General features: G+C 43.6%; 1 protein-coding gene across 8 annotated transcripts in view; it reads right to left on the reverse strand.

Annotated features, from left to right (window-relative positions):
* Window positions 1-16316, reverse strand: part of LOC101137195 (CUGBP Elav-like family member 6) — a 93273-nt gene that overhangs the window by 70254 nt on the left and 6703 nt on the right. For 7 of the 8 annotated variants that reach the window (XM_063698685.1, XM_063698683.1, XM_063698681.1 and 4 more), the window contains exons 2-3: window positions 1642-1734; window positions 678-743 (exon numbers count right to left, since the gene is read on the reverse strand). In XM_063698685.1, the coding sequence (XP_063554755.1) occupies window positions 678-743; window positions 1642-1734 (159 nt within the window). Of the gene's footprint in view, window positions 1-677; window positions 744-1641; window positions 1735-7494; window positions 7586-16316 lie in introns of those variants that run through there. The other variant, XM_055363700.2, reaches the window with a different exon arrangement.

Below are 16316 nucleotides of genomic sequence, written 5' to 3' on the forward strand. Positions count from 1 at the left end.
GTAAACTCATTTTCTCCAGAAATAATGTAGTTCTAAATATTTCACTACTATTTATCTTTTTTTTGCATGTATCTATTTCTTTTGTTACAGTTTTCCTTTTAAAAAAACCTTTCCAATTACATGTCTTTAGCAACAGCTGGACAGACAGTGTCTGTGGTAGCATCATTCCCCCTGCCCCCCAGCTACCTGTCCCCTGCTGGCACCTAGAGCATCAGCCCGCAGACTCTCCCACTGCTTCCCAGAGCCCCTGACTAGGGCAGCAGCAGTTGCTGATGCTGCACAGGGTAAAACCTGTCAACTTCCAGGGACAATTCCACAGAGACGGGAAAACACGCCAATTGTTCCCATAAAAAAAGCTTCCTGGCTGGGCGCGGTGGCACGCACCTGTAATCCCAGAACTTTGGGAGGCCGAGATGGGTGGATCACTTGAACTCAGGAGTTCAAGACTGGCCTGGGCAATATGGTGAAATCCCATCTCTACTAAAAATACAAGAATTAGCTGGGCATGATGGCAGGCACCTGTAATCCCAGCTACTTGGGAGGCTAAAGAGGGAAGATTGCTTGAGCCTAGGAGGCAGAGGTTGCAGTGAGCAGGGACTGGGCCACTGCACTCCACCAACACCAACCTTCCCACATCATCCTTTCTCTCTCTCTTTTAATCAGCCCCAATTTGTTACCTCGGAGAGCTCCCCAGACAGTCTCAGAGAGGAGTAAACACTGGTCATCATTTATGGTCAGGGTATCTGAAATGACAGAAATGAACTCATTTAGTTGGTTAAGGTTTTCTATTCTCAGATTATAGACCAGGTATTCTATATAAATCACTGGATTAAAAAAAAAACAATAAGACCATATATTTTAAAAAATCTTTCAATGAGGAGATGTCCCCAGAGCAAGACAGCTGTAGGATGGCCTGGTCTGGGGCCAGAGTGGGAGGGTGGTCACCACAGTGACTCTGTAGACCCTGGATGATGATGTACAGCAAGAATCAGGCTGGAGTGGAGTTCTGTACAAAGCACCACCTACCTCATGGGTCAGTTTCCACAGCAGAAAGATGAAAGAAGTCTTCTCCTGGCAAAGGGAACAGGGATGCCTGCAGGAGTGAGTGCAGCACGCGATGTTCCCAGTGCCTTTGTAATCACCCTCCTTTCCCCTTCCTCTATGCTTCAGCTACTTCCTCCAAGAATGTGAGGAAGGAGCCAAACTCAACTGTTCACTTTGGAGACTGAGAAGTCCCCAAATGCTGCTCAGGGAAGACAGGAGGCAGTCACTGGACTAATGACTTAACTTCATCTCAGTATAAGTGACCAGAACCCCTGCTTTCCCCAGTGTAGGGTCTATTAGAGAAAAGTAGCAAAGTATACACTTTCCTAAAGTAGAAATGTACTCAGTACACCAGGTAGATGTCCTGTGGGACTCAGTGAAGAGCCAGTGTGATGTTCCACAGCCAACCTTTAGCACTGGTTAAGTTTCTGCATAGGAAAAACTCATCTTCCATGGCTCTCAGCACTTGGTGACCCTCGGTCCCCATGGTCAAGGGGGACTCTAGGCCGAGCATCAGCAGTTTAGGCCAGGCCATCCAGAGTTACAGCTTCAGACAAGTGTTTGCTCTTCTAAGACAGGGAACAGGATGGTACTTACAATTCTCCACTGACTCCAAAGTAGGAAGCTGGTTACATCCAGGTGTGACTACAGAGACAACCAACACATTCTTCTCCAGTGTATGCCGTTTCCCTAGGAAGACAGGGTAAGCTTGGTGCGGCCAACCTGCCATTAGAAGCAACAGGCAAAACCAAGACCCTAGCTCTAGTCCCTCAGCTCACACGCCTGTGGTAAAGGAAAGGGAGGACATGGCATTTACCCTTGGCATAGGCACTGCCTGATCATATGTTCAGCTGTTTCACTCTCGTTGTGCCCCTCTTCTCCTCAGTAGCTGCCCTGACCCATGTCTGAATGCTCTGGGTGACAGCTCTTCTTAACCAGGGCTCTATATTTCTGACTGCCCTTGGCCTGTACCAAACAAACAACTCCATGACCTCAACAACTGCTTCTGAATGAAAGGCAGCTCTAGAGCACTGCTACTCCAAGTATGGTCTGCAGATTAGCTGCCAATTTGCAAACTGTGTTACTGGCTGGTCACTATATAGAAAACTTACATGAAGCCTGAATGTAAATCAATTATGTCAGAGTAAACACACTGTCTAGTTCTAAAATTTTTTCATACAAGATTTTCTTGATGAAGAGATCAGTCTTACATTCTGGTACATATGCTTCTTATCTCATTGCAGATTGGCATATTAAGTAGTACTGCTCTTGAGGGCTCCAGATGAAGGGTTTCCAGTTTTGCAAAAGCCTAGGAGCTAATGGAGCAGATGACAGAAGGATCAGGCAGAGGAGGCCTGAGATGATGCAACTGATACCTCAGAGAAGGTCAGGGTCACCCGCCCATCTTGCTTCCTTCCTTCCTCTTCCCAAACAGGTTCTCTATCTAAGGTAGATTTTACCCTAATAGTGGAGGGTTGAACCAACATAGTATCTAATATAGCTTTACAGACCCTTGTCTATGCAGAAAAAATGCCAAAGCCAAAATATGAATACACTGTCTCTTCTCACCCTCCTGCTGGTTCTTCCCTGTGATTTTCAGGGTGGCTCTGGTGTTATAGCCCCAAGCCTTAATTTAATGAACCCCTCTCTATTCTATTCTTTCCTGGAGCCATATTCATCCCACTGGCATCACAACATCCATGACTTCTTATGGCACTACAATGTCAGGGATAGGATGGCCTGGCAGAAGGCAACAAGAGAATTCAGAACCAAACTGGAATCTCAAATGTTACCCATCTCCAGGCAGAAGGAATCCAAGCACTCAGATCATCTCACGGAAGCCTGCTCAGACCTCTTGAGCACTACCACATGGCTGTATCTCAGTTCTTTGGTCTGCCAAGAAGCAAGCCAATAAGGGGGCCTTTCCTACCATCATGAACAACACATTATTTCCCTTACCAGTAAATACCCTGGATCCCCACACCAATACCTGCCTACATTCTGCAAAGAGGAGGGAATCTGAGGTAACTCTGGGCCAGGTCAATTCACAACTCCATACTTGAACCCTAAAACTACATTGTTACAACACAAAAGGACAAGCAGACCTTCAAGGCAAAGACCACACTCAAGGCAGAATCTGTAGGGCCATCCAAGCAGACAGGCTACAAACCCATCTCCACAGGAGACTCTACAGGGAGACCAATGAGGACTTAACCTAGGAGCAAGGGTGAGGAAAAACTATACCCCATCCTCTGACTTCTTGCCCCACTCCCAACCCCACACATCATGGAGCCCCAATATCATTGTGTGGAAAACTCATCTGCATATCTACCCAGGCAGCCATCCAAAAGACAGCCGAAGTCCTGAGCTTTAGTTCTAATCCTCTGGGGCTCAGCCTGCCACATAAGGAGAAATCACAACTAATCCATATGCAACTACCATGGCTCGCTGCCCTCATGACAAAATAAGAGAGGCCACACAAACACCGGGTTTATCTGAACTATTACTTGGAAGACAGAAAAATACCTAATCTTTCGATTTTTAAAAAATTTATTTTTCTAAAAGACACCTGCACTGTACTCCCTAAATCTGTAGTCTTTTGGAGAGTCACAGACTCCTTTGCAGATCCGCTGAATAGGAAAGCACTTTTTTTCCCAGAACAATGCCCCTAATTTAAGGGCTGTTTCTCCAGAATTACAATTCTTCCACTCCCTGCCATCAATCTCATGGTGAAGAATCCCTGTCCGAAGTTCTCTCAGTGACTCATCTGGGTTTGGGCTGAAAGAAGTAGATACGGGGGCATGGCTGCTGTTTAAACAAATTATGAGAGGGATGTTTGGGGGAGGCAGCAACATGAGAGCTGGCAAAACAGGAGGGACACTAGGTCATTGTAAAGGATGTAAATAGGGTATCACCACTGTGGTTTTCCGCCTCCAAGTTGCTACTTTGCCTGGCTATGAAGAGGGCAGGAAATAGGCAGGGGACAGTAGTACAGCCGCCTCTACACACACCCGCCCACACCCTGAACACTGAGAAGCACCAACGTGTGGGAAGCACAGTATGGCAAACAGCCCGGTCAGCCAGCAATGTCATGAGCACATGTGCCATGAGTCCAGCTGGAACAGCAGGAAATTGAGAAGTCTCCAGGGCTTAGGAGGTAGCATGAAAAACAGACCAGAGGGCTGGGAAATCAGGACAGGTTGCTTCTGGTTCTGGTTTTGCTGCTGCCAAGCTGAGCAAGTCTCAGGGCTCCCATTTCCTTCCCTGTAAACAATGGTAGGGTGGGACCAGATTCCAGCTACTCCTCTTCAGATCTAAGACCTTGTGATTCCATAGACAGATAATACACTCCAGGGTCCCATTCCAGGACCACGGCCTGCTACCTCTGCAGCTCACTCATCTCCCTGCTTTCATGTAAACCTACTCTTCTCTTCGGGTTCACTGAAAACTTTCTATATTTTTTTAAAACCAAAACAGTTGTATAGGCCTGGTGCGGTGGCTCAGGTCCATAATCTCAGCACTTTAGGAGGCTGAGGCAGGCGGATCACTTAAGGTCGGGAGTTAGTGACCAGCCTGGCCAACACGGTGAGACCCCGTCTCTACTAAAAATACAAACAAATTAGCTGGTCATGGTGGTGGGCCCTGTAATCCCAGCTACTCAGGAGGCTGAGGCAGGAGAATCACTTGAACCCAAGAGACGGAGGCTACAGTGAGCAGAGACTGCACCACTGCACCCCAGCCTGGGCAATAGAGTGAAACTGTCTCAAAAAAAAAAAAAAAAAAAAAAAAAAAAAAAAAGAGTAGTACATACTGGTTTAAAAAAAAAATCAAACAGTACTACCAAACAGTAGAAAATCTTTACGATTTAAAAAAAAAAAGTATCTTTGGTACCCTTCCTTAGTCCCCTCAGTAAAGAGACAAACATCACTGGTAGTTTTCTACCCCTGTAGTACCTTATAGAGTAATTTTGCCTTATTCATCACAGACAGGTCATCTCTGGACATGGAATTCTAATAACAAGGACGCTCTATCACCAAAGTCCTACTGTTGAACCTTCTCCAGACTCCAGTACTATGACCCCTCCATTTCCCTTCTGTTCTCAGTCTTCTCTCATCGTTGCTTCCTTCCCTGCTGGCCTACATGTAGTGATCCATCACCTCAAACGCAATCTAGCCAATACTCTCAACGATCTGTCTCTTTTCTTCTGTCACAACCAATGGGCAAAACTTTCAACCCTGGATCAATCTAACATCTGCCTGCTGTGCCCCTGACCCCGGCTACTGTACCCTACTGGAGGAAAGGGAGAAAAATCACAAAACAGCAGGATTGGACCACTGCAAAATCATGGTCTCCATCTTGGCTGGGCCCTTGATGCTACCCTGAAAATCTTCTATCTCCATCACTGCTTCATTCTATTCTCTACACCTTCCTCAAGTCTACTTGATCACCACCTCCCTTATGCTCAGCAGACAATCAGAAGAGAACTTTCAACTATGCCTACCCTCTTCCCCTCTCCTCGCTGACAAAAATATCTGCAACACACACCTGCCTGTACCCTCTCCTGGACCTCCACCTTGATGGAAGGGGTTTCCCTTTACCTGTGCTCTGGAGCTCTTCTCAGTCTCCTCTTGTATAAATTATTTCCCCTTTTCCCAGAACCTTCAAATTATTTCTTTCAACTCTCATCAGCATTAAAATGTTTGCAATCTTCCTGGCCTCACTCACTCTTGCTTTTGCCTTCCTGCCACAAAGACTCCCTAGAGGAAATGTAGCCTGGGCAGCTAAGGACCTGAACTGCAAAGGAAGACAGATCTGGATTCAAATCTTGGTTCTAACACTTTCTAGCTGTAGGCCTTCTCTAGGCAAGTTATTTACCCTCTCTAAGCTGCAGTTTCCTCAACTGTAAAATAGGGATCATAATACCTATATAATTGGGCTGCTGGGAAGGTTAAATGAGTTAATACATGTAAAGTGCTTAGCTCAGTGCCTGGTACATCGTATGTGCTCATGATGTTGGTCATGCTTAGTATTTTGTAGCTGCTTCCTTACAACCTATCTATTCCTCAATCCACTATAATCTGTCTTCCTTCACCACCACTTCTCTCAAAATGGCTTCACCAAAGTCCTGTGGTTCTGTAACCAAATTCGAGGGACTCTTTTCAATTCATTCATTCATTCAACAGTAATTTACTGAATGCTTACTATGTGCCAGGGTGTTGTAAGTGCTGGGGATACAGCAGTGGTCAAAACAGACAAAAATCCCTGCTGTCAGAGAGCTAATAGAAACCACTCACTCCTTCTGGGACCTCTTGACAGCATCAGACATCTCTGACCTTCTTGAAACTAAACTCCCTTAGCTTAGGGGACATTGCTCTCTTGGTTTTCCTTCTAACTCCTTGAATATGCTTCTTCATTCTACTTCTCCTTTACCAACCCCAATGTACTAATGTTACCCAGGGTATCCAAGGTTCCAAACTTCTCTTTTTCCCTTCGATTACACTCTCCCTAGACAATGTCATCCACTCCCACAGCAGGCCAATGACTCCCAAATCTATCTTTCCAAGCCAACTCTTCTTCTGGAGCTCTAGACTTGTACACCTCCACTCAAATGTCTCAAAAGCCACTTGAATCTTAAACATAAAACTAATCTAACTCTTCATTCCTCCTCCTGGCTGATCCTCTCTCTCACTTTGATAACAGCCCCATCTATTCACCTACACCAGAAATCTCCTTCTTCTACACCTTCCATCTAACTGAGTAGATCACAAGTTCATCAACTCAAAATAACATTTGCAGACTGTCTGATATCTCAAACATTGTGTTAAGCACTGAGATTACAACAGTAAAAAGACTTTTTAAAAGTCTTACAATTACACAATCCTTATAATCTCTTAACACATTGCCATTTTCCCAGCCCCACTGGGCCAAAGCCTTAATTCAGCCTCTTGTAATTTCTCACCTGGATGACTATAAAAAATCTCCCCTGCCTCCAGGAATACCCATGTCAATCTACTATCCTCAAAGATATTAGAATATGAAGATAAGAGCATGACAGTCTCCGCTTAAAATCTTCCAATGGCTCCCATAGCTTTCAGAATACAGTCCAGAATTCACTGGGTAATCATAAGAAAATGCCTTGTCTTTTTCTACTCCTGTGCAGGAACTCTCACAATGAACAATGAACTCTTAACAGAACCCTGAAAATGCCATATTTTCTCCATATTTTTCTTTGCACATATTGCTTCCTCCAATTGAAACAAACTTTGCCTTCCCGCCACATCTCTCCTAATTAAGAAACAGCTCTGTTTTCCTTTTAGGAAACTTTTCTGTTATTCCCCCCCCCCCCCCCCTTTCCTAAGAAACCCTCCTATGTGATCATGCAGCAATGTATACATACATTTTTCAAAACACTTATCTTAAGATATACTGTTTATTTGTCTATCTCCTCACCTAGGTTGTGAGTTCCTCAACAGGAGGGACCAATCTCAGTGTCTTTGTATTCCCAGTGCCTGACACACAGCAGTCATTCAGTACATGTTTGCTGAAAAAATGAATGATGTTGGAATTCAAAAAATGCATATTTTATGATTGTGCTATGTGATAATCAGGCATAAATAGCAAGTAGTTAATGTAGAGATTACTTTTATATCCCCAAACCTAGTATTTCTGAAATCCTGAGACTGGGGTGGGTGATGCCAAGAAGACACCGAGACTTACACAAAGTGCCTTTTCAGACGCTGCTCTGAAGACTTCTGGATCCATAAATTCTAAGATTTAGGTCTTTCCACTTCTCTGAGAGGAAGAACTCGTTGCTGTATTAGGGTCACTAATAACTATTAGGGTAACCTGGAAACTATCAATCTTCACCTCAGTGCACAATAGCCTTTCCCTCTACCGCCCCTGTTCCCTCCTGAATCAAAACACTTCCATCGTATCAATGTGTTTGATTCACAGAATCCTAGCACTATGGAAAAAAAACACATTGGTTTCGGTTATAAAGTGGTACCTGATTTTGCTTCTGGATTGAAAACTAAGAAAGGCAACCCAGACTTTGCCACCTTCTCACTCTTTAATGTCTACTCTGCCCCCATATCGCCTGGTACCCTCCTAGGCTGGTGCTAAAGTTTGTTCCCATGCCCATTTTCTTCTCTTCCCCCTCCCACCTTTATACACATCATATCCAGGTTTCATCTCCCCCATATTCTGCCTAATAAAAGCCCATTATATCATTCATTTCCCACTCATTTCTTCATTCCAACCAAGATATATTGAGCATTTAATGTGCATCAGGAACTGTGCTAGGTGCTGGGGCAGTTAAAAAGAAAAACAAGCCCTGGTCCCTGCCCTTGAGGAGATCACAGTCTAGCAGGAGAGATGAACACAAACAATAATTACAAACACTGTGATAAGGGCTATGGTAGATTTAATAGCCACGTCCAGGAAAGGTGGAAGGCTTGACATTGAAGGGGACCTCTGAGTGGGATCTTGAACCCTGAATTGGTGTTCACCAAGCTACCAAGAGGAGAAAAGGTATTCCAAGCCTGGGAAGTGAATTGGTGTGGCTAGGAGAGAAGTCAAGGCCAACCTTGTCAAACTTCTTATCCCAGTAAAGTGGGAGTCTGTGAAGCCAACTGCCCTGAGCTGGGGCCTTCTCCTTAGTGCTGCTGAATTCAGTCTAGATCATGGTACCCCCTCCTGTAAGTTCCAAGATTCTTCACCCTCCACAGACTATTAATACCTACTTGGAAGTATCACTCTCTCCAGCCCACAGATGAATCCTGAATGTTCTTCCTTCCTCTCATTCCCATCCCATATTTTTTGGGTAAAAGTTGCACCCATCTTTTTTTGGGAAAAGCTGTAGTTAAAAATTTTCTATTTTCCCCTACTTTTAAAACTGATCTGTCCCTCCCAACCCTATCCCCACTGGAAAGAGAACATCTCCCTAAAATTCTAGATCTCAAGGGATAACTTTAGTTATAACATTTTGCACAATTTTCCAATTTTTTTGTCAATACATAAATTTATTAATTTTTAAAATAAAAATGGGCCCAGGCTAGGTGGCTCATACCTGCAACCCCAGCACTTTGGGAGGCTGAGGCAGGTGGATCACTTGAGTTCAAGAGTTCGAGCCCAGCGAACCAGTTCAAGGTTCGCCAGTCAATATGGCGAAACCTTGTCTCTACTAAAAATACAAAAATTAGCTGGGCATGGTAGCAGGCGCCTGTAAACCCAGCTACTTGGGAGGCTGAGACAGGAGAATCACTTGAACCTGGGAGGTGGCAGCTGCAGTGAGCCAAGCGACCACGCCACTGCACTCTAGCCTTGGTGATAGAGCGAGACTGTCTCAAAAAAACCCCAAAACAAAAAACAAAAACAGAAAAAAAAAATGGGATCCTAATACTATTAGTTTGTAACATTTTTCCCCTTACCAAAATGAGCTGTAGATCTGTTAATGTCAATATATACAGATCTACATCCTTCTTGTAAATGTTGAATATAATTCCAATGATGAGATATACATTAACTTATCTAACTTCTCTTCTGTTTGTGGACATTTGGTAATGTTTCTAAGTTTTTAGTATTATAAACAATGCTCTAGTAAACAAATATTCATATATATGTATATAAGCAATTGTGAAAGATATCTGTAGGATAAATTCTTGGAGGTGGAAATGCTAGGCCACAAGTAAGAAAAGTTTTGGTTTTGATACTGCCAAATTCCTCTTCCAAGTTACTGTACTGACTTACACCCAAATCCACATATATGGGCCCATCTCTCCACATCTTTCCAACACTAGAACATCTCAATTCTTTTTCACCATTGCCAGCTGGATTTAAAAAAACACATACATTGTTTCAATTTCAATTTGTATTTCTTTTTAAGTTTTAATTTAATTTTTTTCTTTTTTTTTTTTTAGAGACAGGGTCTTGCTCTGTCACCCAGGCTGGAGTGCAGTGGCACAATCATAGCTCACTGCAGCCTCAACCTCCTAGGCTCAAGTGATCCTCCTGCCTCAGCCTCCCAAACAGCTAAGACTACAGGCGTGCACCAGCATGTCAGGCTAATTTTTATTTTTATTTTTTGTAGAGACAGGGTCTCACTATGCCGCCCAGGCTGGTCTTGAACTCTTGGCCTCAAGCATTTCTTTGCATTTACTAGCCAAATTTTTTTTACTCTTTTTTTTGAGACGGTGTCTCGCTCTGTCGCCCAGGCTGGAGTGCAATGGCGCGATCTCGGCTCACCGCAAGCTCCGCCTCCCAGGTTCACGCCATTCTCCTGCCTCAGCTTCCTGAGTAGCTGGGACCACAGGCACACGCCACCGTGCCCGGCTAATTTTTTATTATTATTATTATTTTTGGTAGAGACAATGTTTCACCATGTTAGCCAGGATGGTCTAGATCTCCTGACCTCATGATCCACCCACCTTGGCCTCCCAAAGTGCTGGGACTACAGGCGTGAGCCACGGCACCCAGCCATTCTTTTTACTTTTTAAAGTTACTTTTCTTTTATTGACTTGTTGCAAATATCTGCCTCATTTTATCCCTTAATTTTTAACCTTATGCTTTCTTTTGCTTTAATTTTTATGTAGTCAAAGCTATGACTCTTTTCCTTTACGGTCTCTTTATTTGCTTACTTAGAAAGGCCTCCTCTACCCCTAAAATTATAATAATAGTTTCCTTCATTTCTGTCTAACACTTCAATGGTCTTTTATCTTCAGATCTTTAATCTCCCTGGAATTTACTTTTGAGTTTGATATGAGGTAAGGATTTATTTTTTTCCCAATTGGATAACCAGTCATCCTTACATATTTATTGACTAATACATCTTTTCACATTTGATCAGAAATACTTCTTTGATCATATATTAAATTCCCACATATATACACATGCTTGCTTGTCTCTGGAATCTATTTTCTTGGTAATCTTATTGTCAGGGAAATCCGCCATGTCATATCTCTACCATATTTTGTCACTTTGCCCAATATATAACCCCCTTTGCTCACTTCTGGTCCTGCACTTCTATTTTTATACATGTTGCTTCCTCTTCTCCACCAGACCACCTGTGTACTACATATCATTCACCTTGTAAACCCTCTGAGATCTTGTTGTGTAGTTACTTAACTACTCAGCCTCTTCTACTTCCTCCCTAACTGAAGCCTGGCTCTCCCCAGGAATACCACACACCACTTCCCCTACAACATGCTCTGAGAGGCAGCCACTTCCCACATCATAGGGTTGAGATATGGGGCTGCTTCTGGGTCATCCATTCCACCACCACCAAGTAATAAAACACCTTTCTTCTGTGGTTCATGTCATCCAGTTGTTAAATCTTCAGCTCTCCTTGTTACAACATTCTGTAGCTTCCTGATCACTTCTTTATTCACTTAATTTTTTTTTTTTTTTTTTTTTTTTTTTGAGATGGAGTCCTCCTCTGTTGCCCAGGCTGGGGTGCAGTGGCACGATCTCAGCTCACTGCAATCTCCGCCTCCCAGGCTCAAGTGATCCTCCTACCTCAGCCTCCTAAGTAGCTGGGATTACAGGTGTGCACCACCACACCTGGCTAATTTTTCTATTTTTACAAATTAGACGGGGTTTCACCACATTAGCCAAGCTGGTCTCGAACTCCTGACCTCAAGTGATCCCACAGCCTCAGCCTCCCAAAGTGCTAGGATTACAGGTGTGAGCCACCACGCCCAACCTTATTTACTTAATACTTTGGATCCCGTTGCCCAGTATTCCTCTCCACCCCAAGGCTGGCTATTATCCTAGATGATTTTAACACCCAAGAGGAAGAACTAACCCATGTTCTGGCTTAGCAGTCATCCAACAACATCCTCCTCCTCCTCCTCAACCACCCTCCTGTGGTTGCCTTTTGGACCTTCTTCTCCTCGGAAGTGTTCAAACTCTTTCTCCCAAGCTCTAGTACTACATAGCTAACAGTTTGCTAGATACCTCATAGTCAACACGTCAAAATCAAATTTACTTTTCATGATTCTCACTCTACCTCTCAACCTCTTAATTTCACTGGTTTTTTTTTTGTTTTGTTTTTTGAGATGGAGTTTCACTCCTGTTGCCCAGGCTGGAGTGCAGTGGTGCAATCTCGGCTCACTGCAACCTCCACCTCCTGGATTCAAGCGATTCTGCTGCCTCAGCCTCCAGAGTAGCTGGGATTACAGGAATGCGCCACTATGCCCAGCTAATTTTGTATTTTCAGTAGAGATGGGGTTTCTCCATGTTGGTCAGACTGGTCTCGAACTCTCGACCTCAGGTAATCCACCTGCCTCAGCCTCCCAAAGTGCTGGGATTACAGGTGTGAGCCACCACGACCGCCAGTTTAGCTCTTTTTACCCCTTCCCTTCCTCTCCTACTATTTTCCCTATCTTTGTTAATGGCAGCACAAGTGAATGAGAGCCAACATTCAAACTGCTAAGTCAGAAATCTGGGAGTCATCCTCAGCACCCTTTCCCTCCAACCTAACTCCCACTTCCAAGCAGCCACCTCCTAAATCTCTCTTCAGTCTTTCTAGTTTTCTCTGTCCTTACAGCCATCAACCCAACTTCAGCCACTACTCTCTCTTATCTAGACCACTGTTGGCAGCCTTTTAACTGGGTTTCCTGCCTCTAATCCCACTCTACAGCAAGCCCCAATGTAGCCAGAGTTTAGTCACATCACTTATCCTGTTGACTGGACTTTACTGGCCTTCTTTGACCTTAGGATAAAGCTCCATTCCTTACCAGGGCTTATTAGGCCATTTCATGACCTTTCCATCTATCATCTCTTTAGCTTCAGAACTTGCTGATCCACCCTAGAGTTGTGTACTTCAGCTAGACACCTTGAGTTCCTTGAATATGGCATGAAGGCTTCTCGCCTGTAGGCCTTTTCCACGCGCAGTTCTTTCTATGCGGAATACTATCTTCACCCCCACTAACTTCTACTTTTAGATCTCCTTCAACAGCTCTCTAGGAAAGCCTTTTCAATGTGCACTTTCTCCTCTTCCCCCCACACACTTAGGTCAGGTGTTCCTCTTCTGCACTCCCAAAGTACCTTGTGCTTCAGTTATCATAGAAAAATATCACACTCTGTCTGTACCCCCACTTCCAGAAACTGTAAATTCTTTAAGGACGGGGAAGTTCAATTTAATATTCCTTGGACCTAGTACTATTGACAATTAAAGTTACTTAATAAATACTACTTGTACTAAGAATAGATGGGAGGAAGGAAGAAATGCTACTGGAATCTGGTAACAATGGGCCAGGGATCAAAATATTCATAACCTGAGTGCTAATGAGTAACTAGATGTTAGAAGTCACTACCTATTTGAAGTAATTAACACTAAGATGTGATTAGAGCTTAATCCTGCCAGAGGCCAGTAGTTTTCCAAATTGCTAACTGGATTGACAAAGACGTGTATGAGTATACTACAAGACTGTACAGTGACAAAAGCAAAATTTATGCATGACTGGAATTTCTGCTCCATCCCTACAAGCTGTGTAACCCTGGGCATGTTACTTAGCCTCTATGTCTCCATTCTCAAAGATTGGGATAACACTGACCTCACAGAGCTGTTTATGAAGATTAAAGGGCAATAACATATATCAAGTGCCAGACAATAAATGCTAGTTCCCTTCCGTGTTCTACTTCCCTTTTCCCAATAAGACAGTTTTGCCCCAGCAAACCTCGACTCTCTCATTTGGCCAGAGGAGTCCTGGGGCAGGGTCTCCTATGGCAAAGCCACACTCTATAAGCAGCTTCCCTGAAGGGTTTTTCATGAGCCTCTTATAGGAGACTGAAGGCTTCACTACTGAGAGATGCCATTCTGTATATGAAAAGGCTGACACTTCAAAATACAAGAGGGACATGGCCTTAGAACTCTGAATCTCCCCCAACCTAGGACTGCAGCTCCAGGCAAAACAACAAAGCCACTAATGTGGAATCCTAGTTACAACAAGGACAAGGTTGAACAAACAGTACAGTAGTTAAACTTTTCATGCATAACAGTGTATCTAGTAAGGCATCTCTCTTACCCCCTCAATCCCAAGAGCTTTACAAAAGAAGGGGGAGGCTGCTTAATGACAGCTGACAAACACCCATACGTCCTGCATTTTTGAGTATACGCTTCCACAGAAAGGAGCTCTACACCACACCCAAGCCTAACCAGCCTCAAGATGTGGACACAACAATAGCATACAGCAGTTGGCTGGGGATCAGGGCTGAGTGTGTGGCCAGGAAGCTTAAGCAAATGCCACAGCTTGAAACAGGAACAAAGGACAAGAAGAGAGAAGACTCAAGTTCCTGACCCAATAATGGGTTTTATTCATTACAGCCAGGAATACAGAAGAAAATATAATCCATTTCTGTATTATAATGGACTGTAAACATGTAAACCTTGAGACAGCTCACACCACAGAAAACTCTTCACACATACACCTGTCTGACCCCTACAGACCCAACCTCCTTTCTTCAGCTGACTTTGTTGTCAGTGGCTCCAAAAAGGTCATGGAACCTCTTAAGGATGATGCAAATTGACTCTATTTTATCACTTATTTTCAGAACCAGTAGAAGAAATTTAGGAAACTGCAGAAACATAAGAGTGATCCCTTTCTTTTGTTTTTGTTTCTAGGTTTTTGTTTGTTTGTTTGTTTGTTTTTTTGAGACAAGGTCTGGCTCTGTTGTCCAGGCTGGAGTGCAATGACACGATCTTGGCTAACTGCAACCTCCACCTCCTGAGCTCAAGCCATCCTCCCACCTCAGCCTCCGGAGTAGCTGGGACTATAGGCATGAGACACCATGCCCAGCTTTATTTCTTAAAAGAAGTACTGGTAAGGCAGTAAAACTTCTTTCCCTCTATATAACAACAGGAAAGGGATTGAGGCTTATGCCTTGAACAGGCTAAGAAACAGACAACATGCCCTAGCATGAGACGGTTAAAAACAAACAACAACAAAACGACAAGGTATCCATTGTCAAAAACCTTCCAATGCTATGCTTCTCGCTCCTGTTTGGAGGTAAGGAACTGGGGTAGAAGGAAATGGAAGGAAAGGCATCTCTGGGGCTCGGACTTTTAATTTTTATTGTTTCATTTTTAAAATCACCAAGTTCTTCCCACTATTATACCCTCCCTCAAAGACTGAAAAAACATTCATAACTATTTTCTTGTTATCCTCAGAAATGTCTGGAAGGCAGGCAGAGTTAAAAAAAAAAAAAGAAGGAAGTAGCAGCAACAGCTTGGATATTAGGCAATTAGTCTGAAGGCACATAGTTAAGGGGTTAATAAACACTTTCTCGGCTGACTCCTGAATGAATCATGTTCCAGATCCTGAGTCCTCCAATGTATACTGTGTTCAAACAGAATATCCAAAGCAGGGGAACACCTACAGCTCACAGAAATAAAACTCAAATTTTTCATAAACCAGGCCCAGGCTACCCACATACACCTTGATCAAGTTTAGCTTCTTGGACTCAGTACTATACAGGGATACTAGAAAAGTATCATGCTTTAGGTAATAAATGGTGGCTCACACCTGTAATCTCAGCACTCGGGGAGGCCGAGACAAGAGGATCGCTTGAAGCCAGGGGTTCAAGGCCAGCCTGGGCAATACAGTAAGACCCCCATCTCTACAAAATGCAAAAAATAAAAAAATTAGCTGGGTGCGGTGGCATGCATCTGTAGTCCTAGCTACTCATGAGTGAGGCGGGAAGACTGCTTGAGTCCTGGAGTTCGAGGTTGCTGTAAGCCGTGATTACACCACTGCACTCCAGTCTGAATGACAGAGAAAGACCTGTTTCTTAAAAAAAAAAAGAAAAAAAAAAAGAAAGAAAAGAAAAGAAAAAAACAGGGCTGTGAGAAGAGAGGCTGGTGGAAGACTGCAGGCCAAGCTAATCTAGGCCCTGGGATTCAAAATGAAATATGACACTTATTTTGCCCTTCAACTAAAAACTGTGCTTCTGCCATCACCTTCTTTCTAAAGACAATTTATTCATCACTGTATTTCTCCTATGTATCCCTCGTTCTCCAGAAACCCCTTCATGAGAAAAAGTAATTCTACTACAAAACCTTCTTCCTGTGTTGTTTTCTTCCTCTTTGCTTTTAAAACAATAAACTTAGTGGTAACCATCTTTGGCAGGAATATGCCTTGTCTTTGCCATGGGAAAGGTTAAAGTATAGTTAGTCGCTAGCCCAATTAAAGTGGAGAGAACTAATCGGCATTATTCTTTCTCCGCAGCCCAGCTGCTTGACCTTATCTGTTTCCCTCCTAGATGCAATCCCAATG

The sequence above is a fragment of the Gorilla gorilla genome, chromosome 16 (assembly GCF_029281585.2).
Source record: "Gorilla gorilla gorilla isolate KB3781 chromosome 16, NHGRI_mGorGor1-v2.1_pri, whole genome shotgun sequence".
Classification (NCBI taxonomy): Eukaryota; Metazoa; Chordata; class Mammalia; order Primates; family Hominidae; genus Gorilla; species Gorilla gorilla.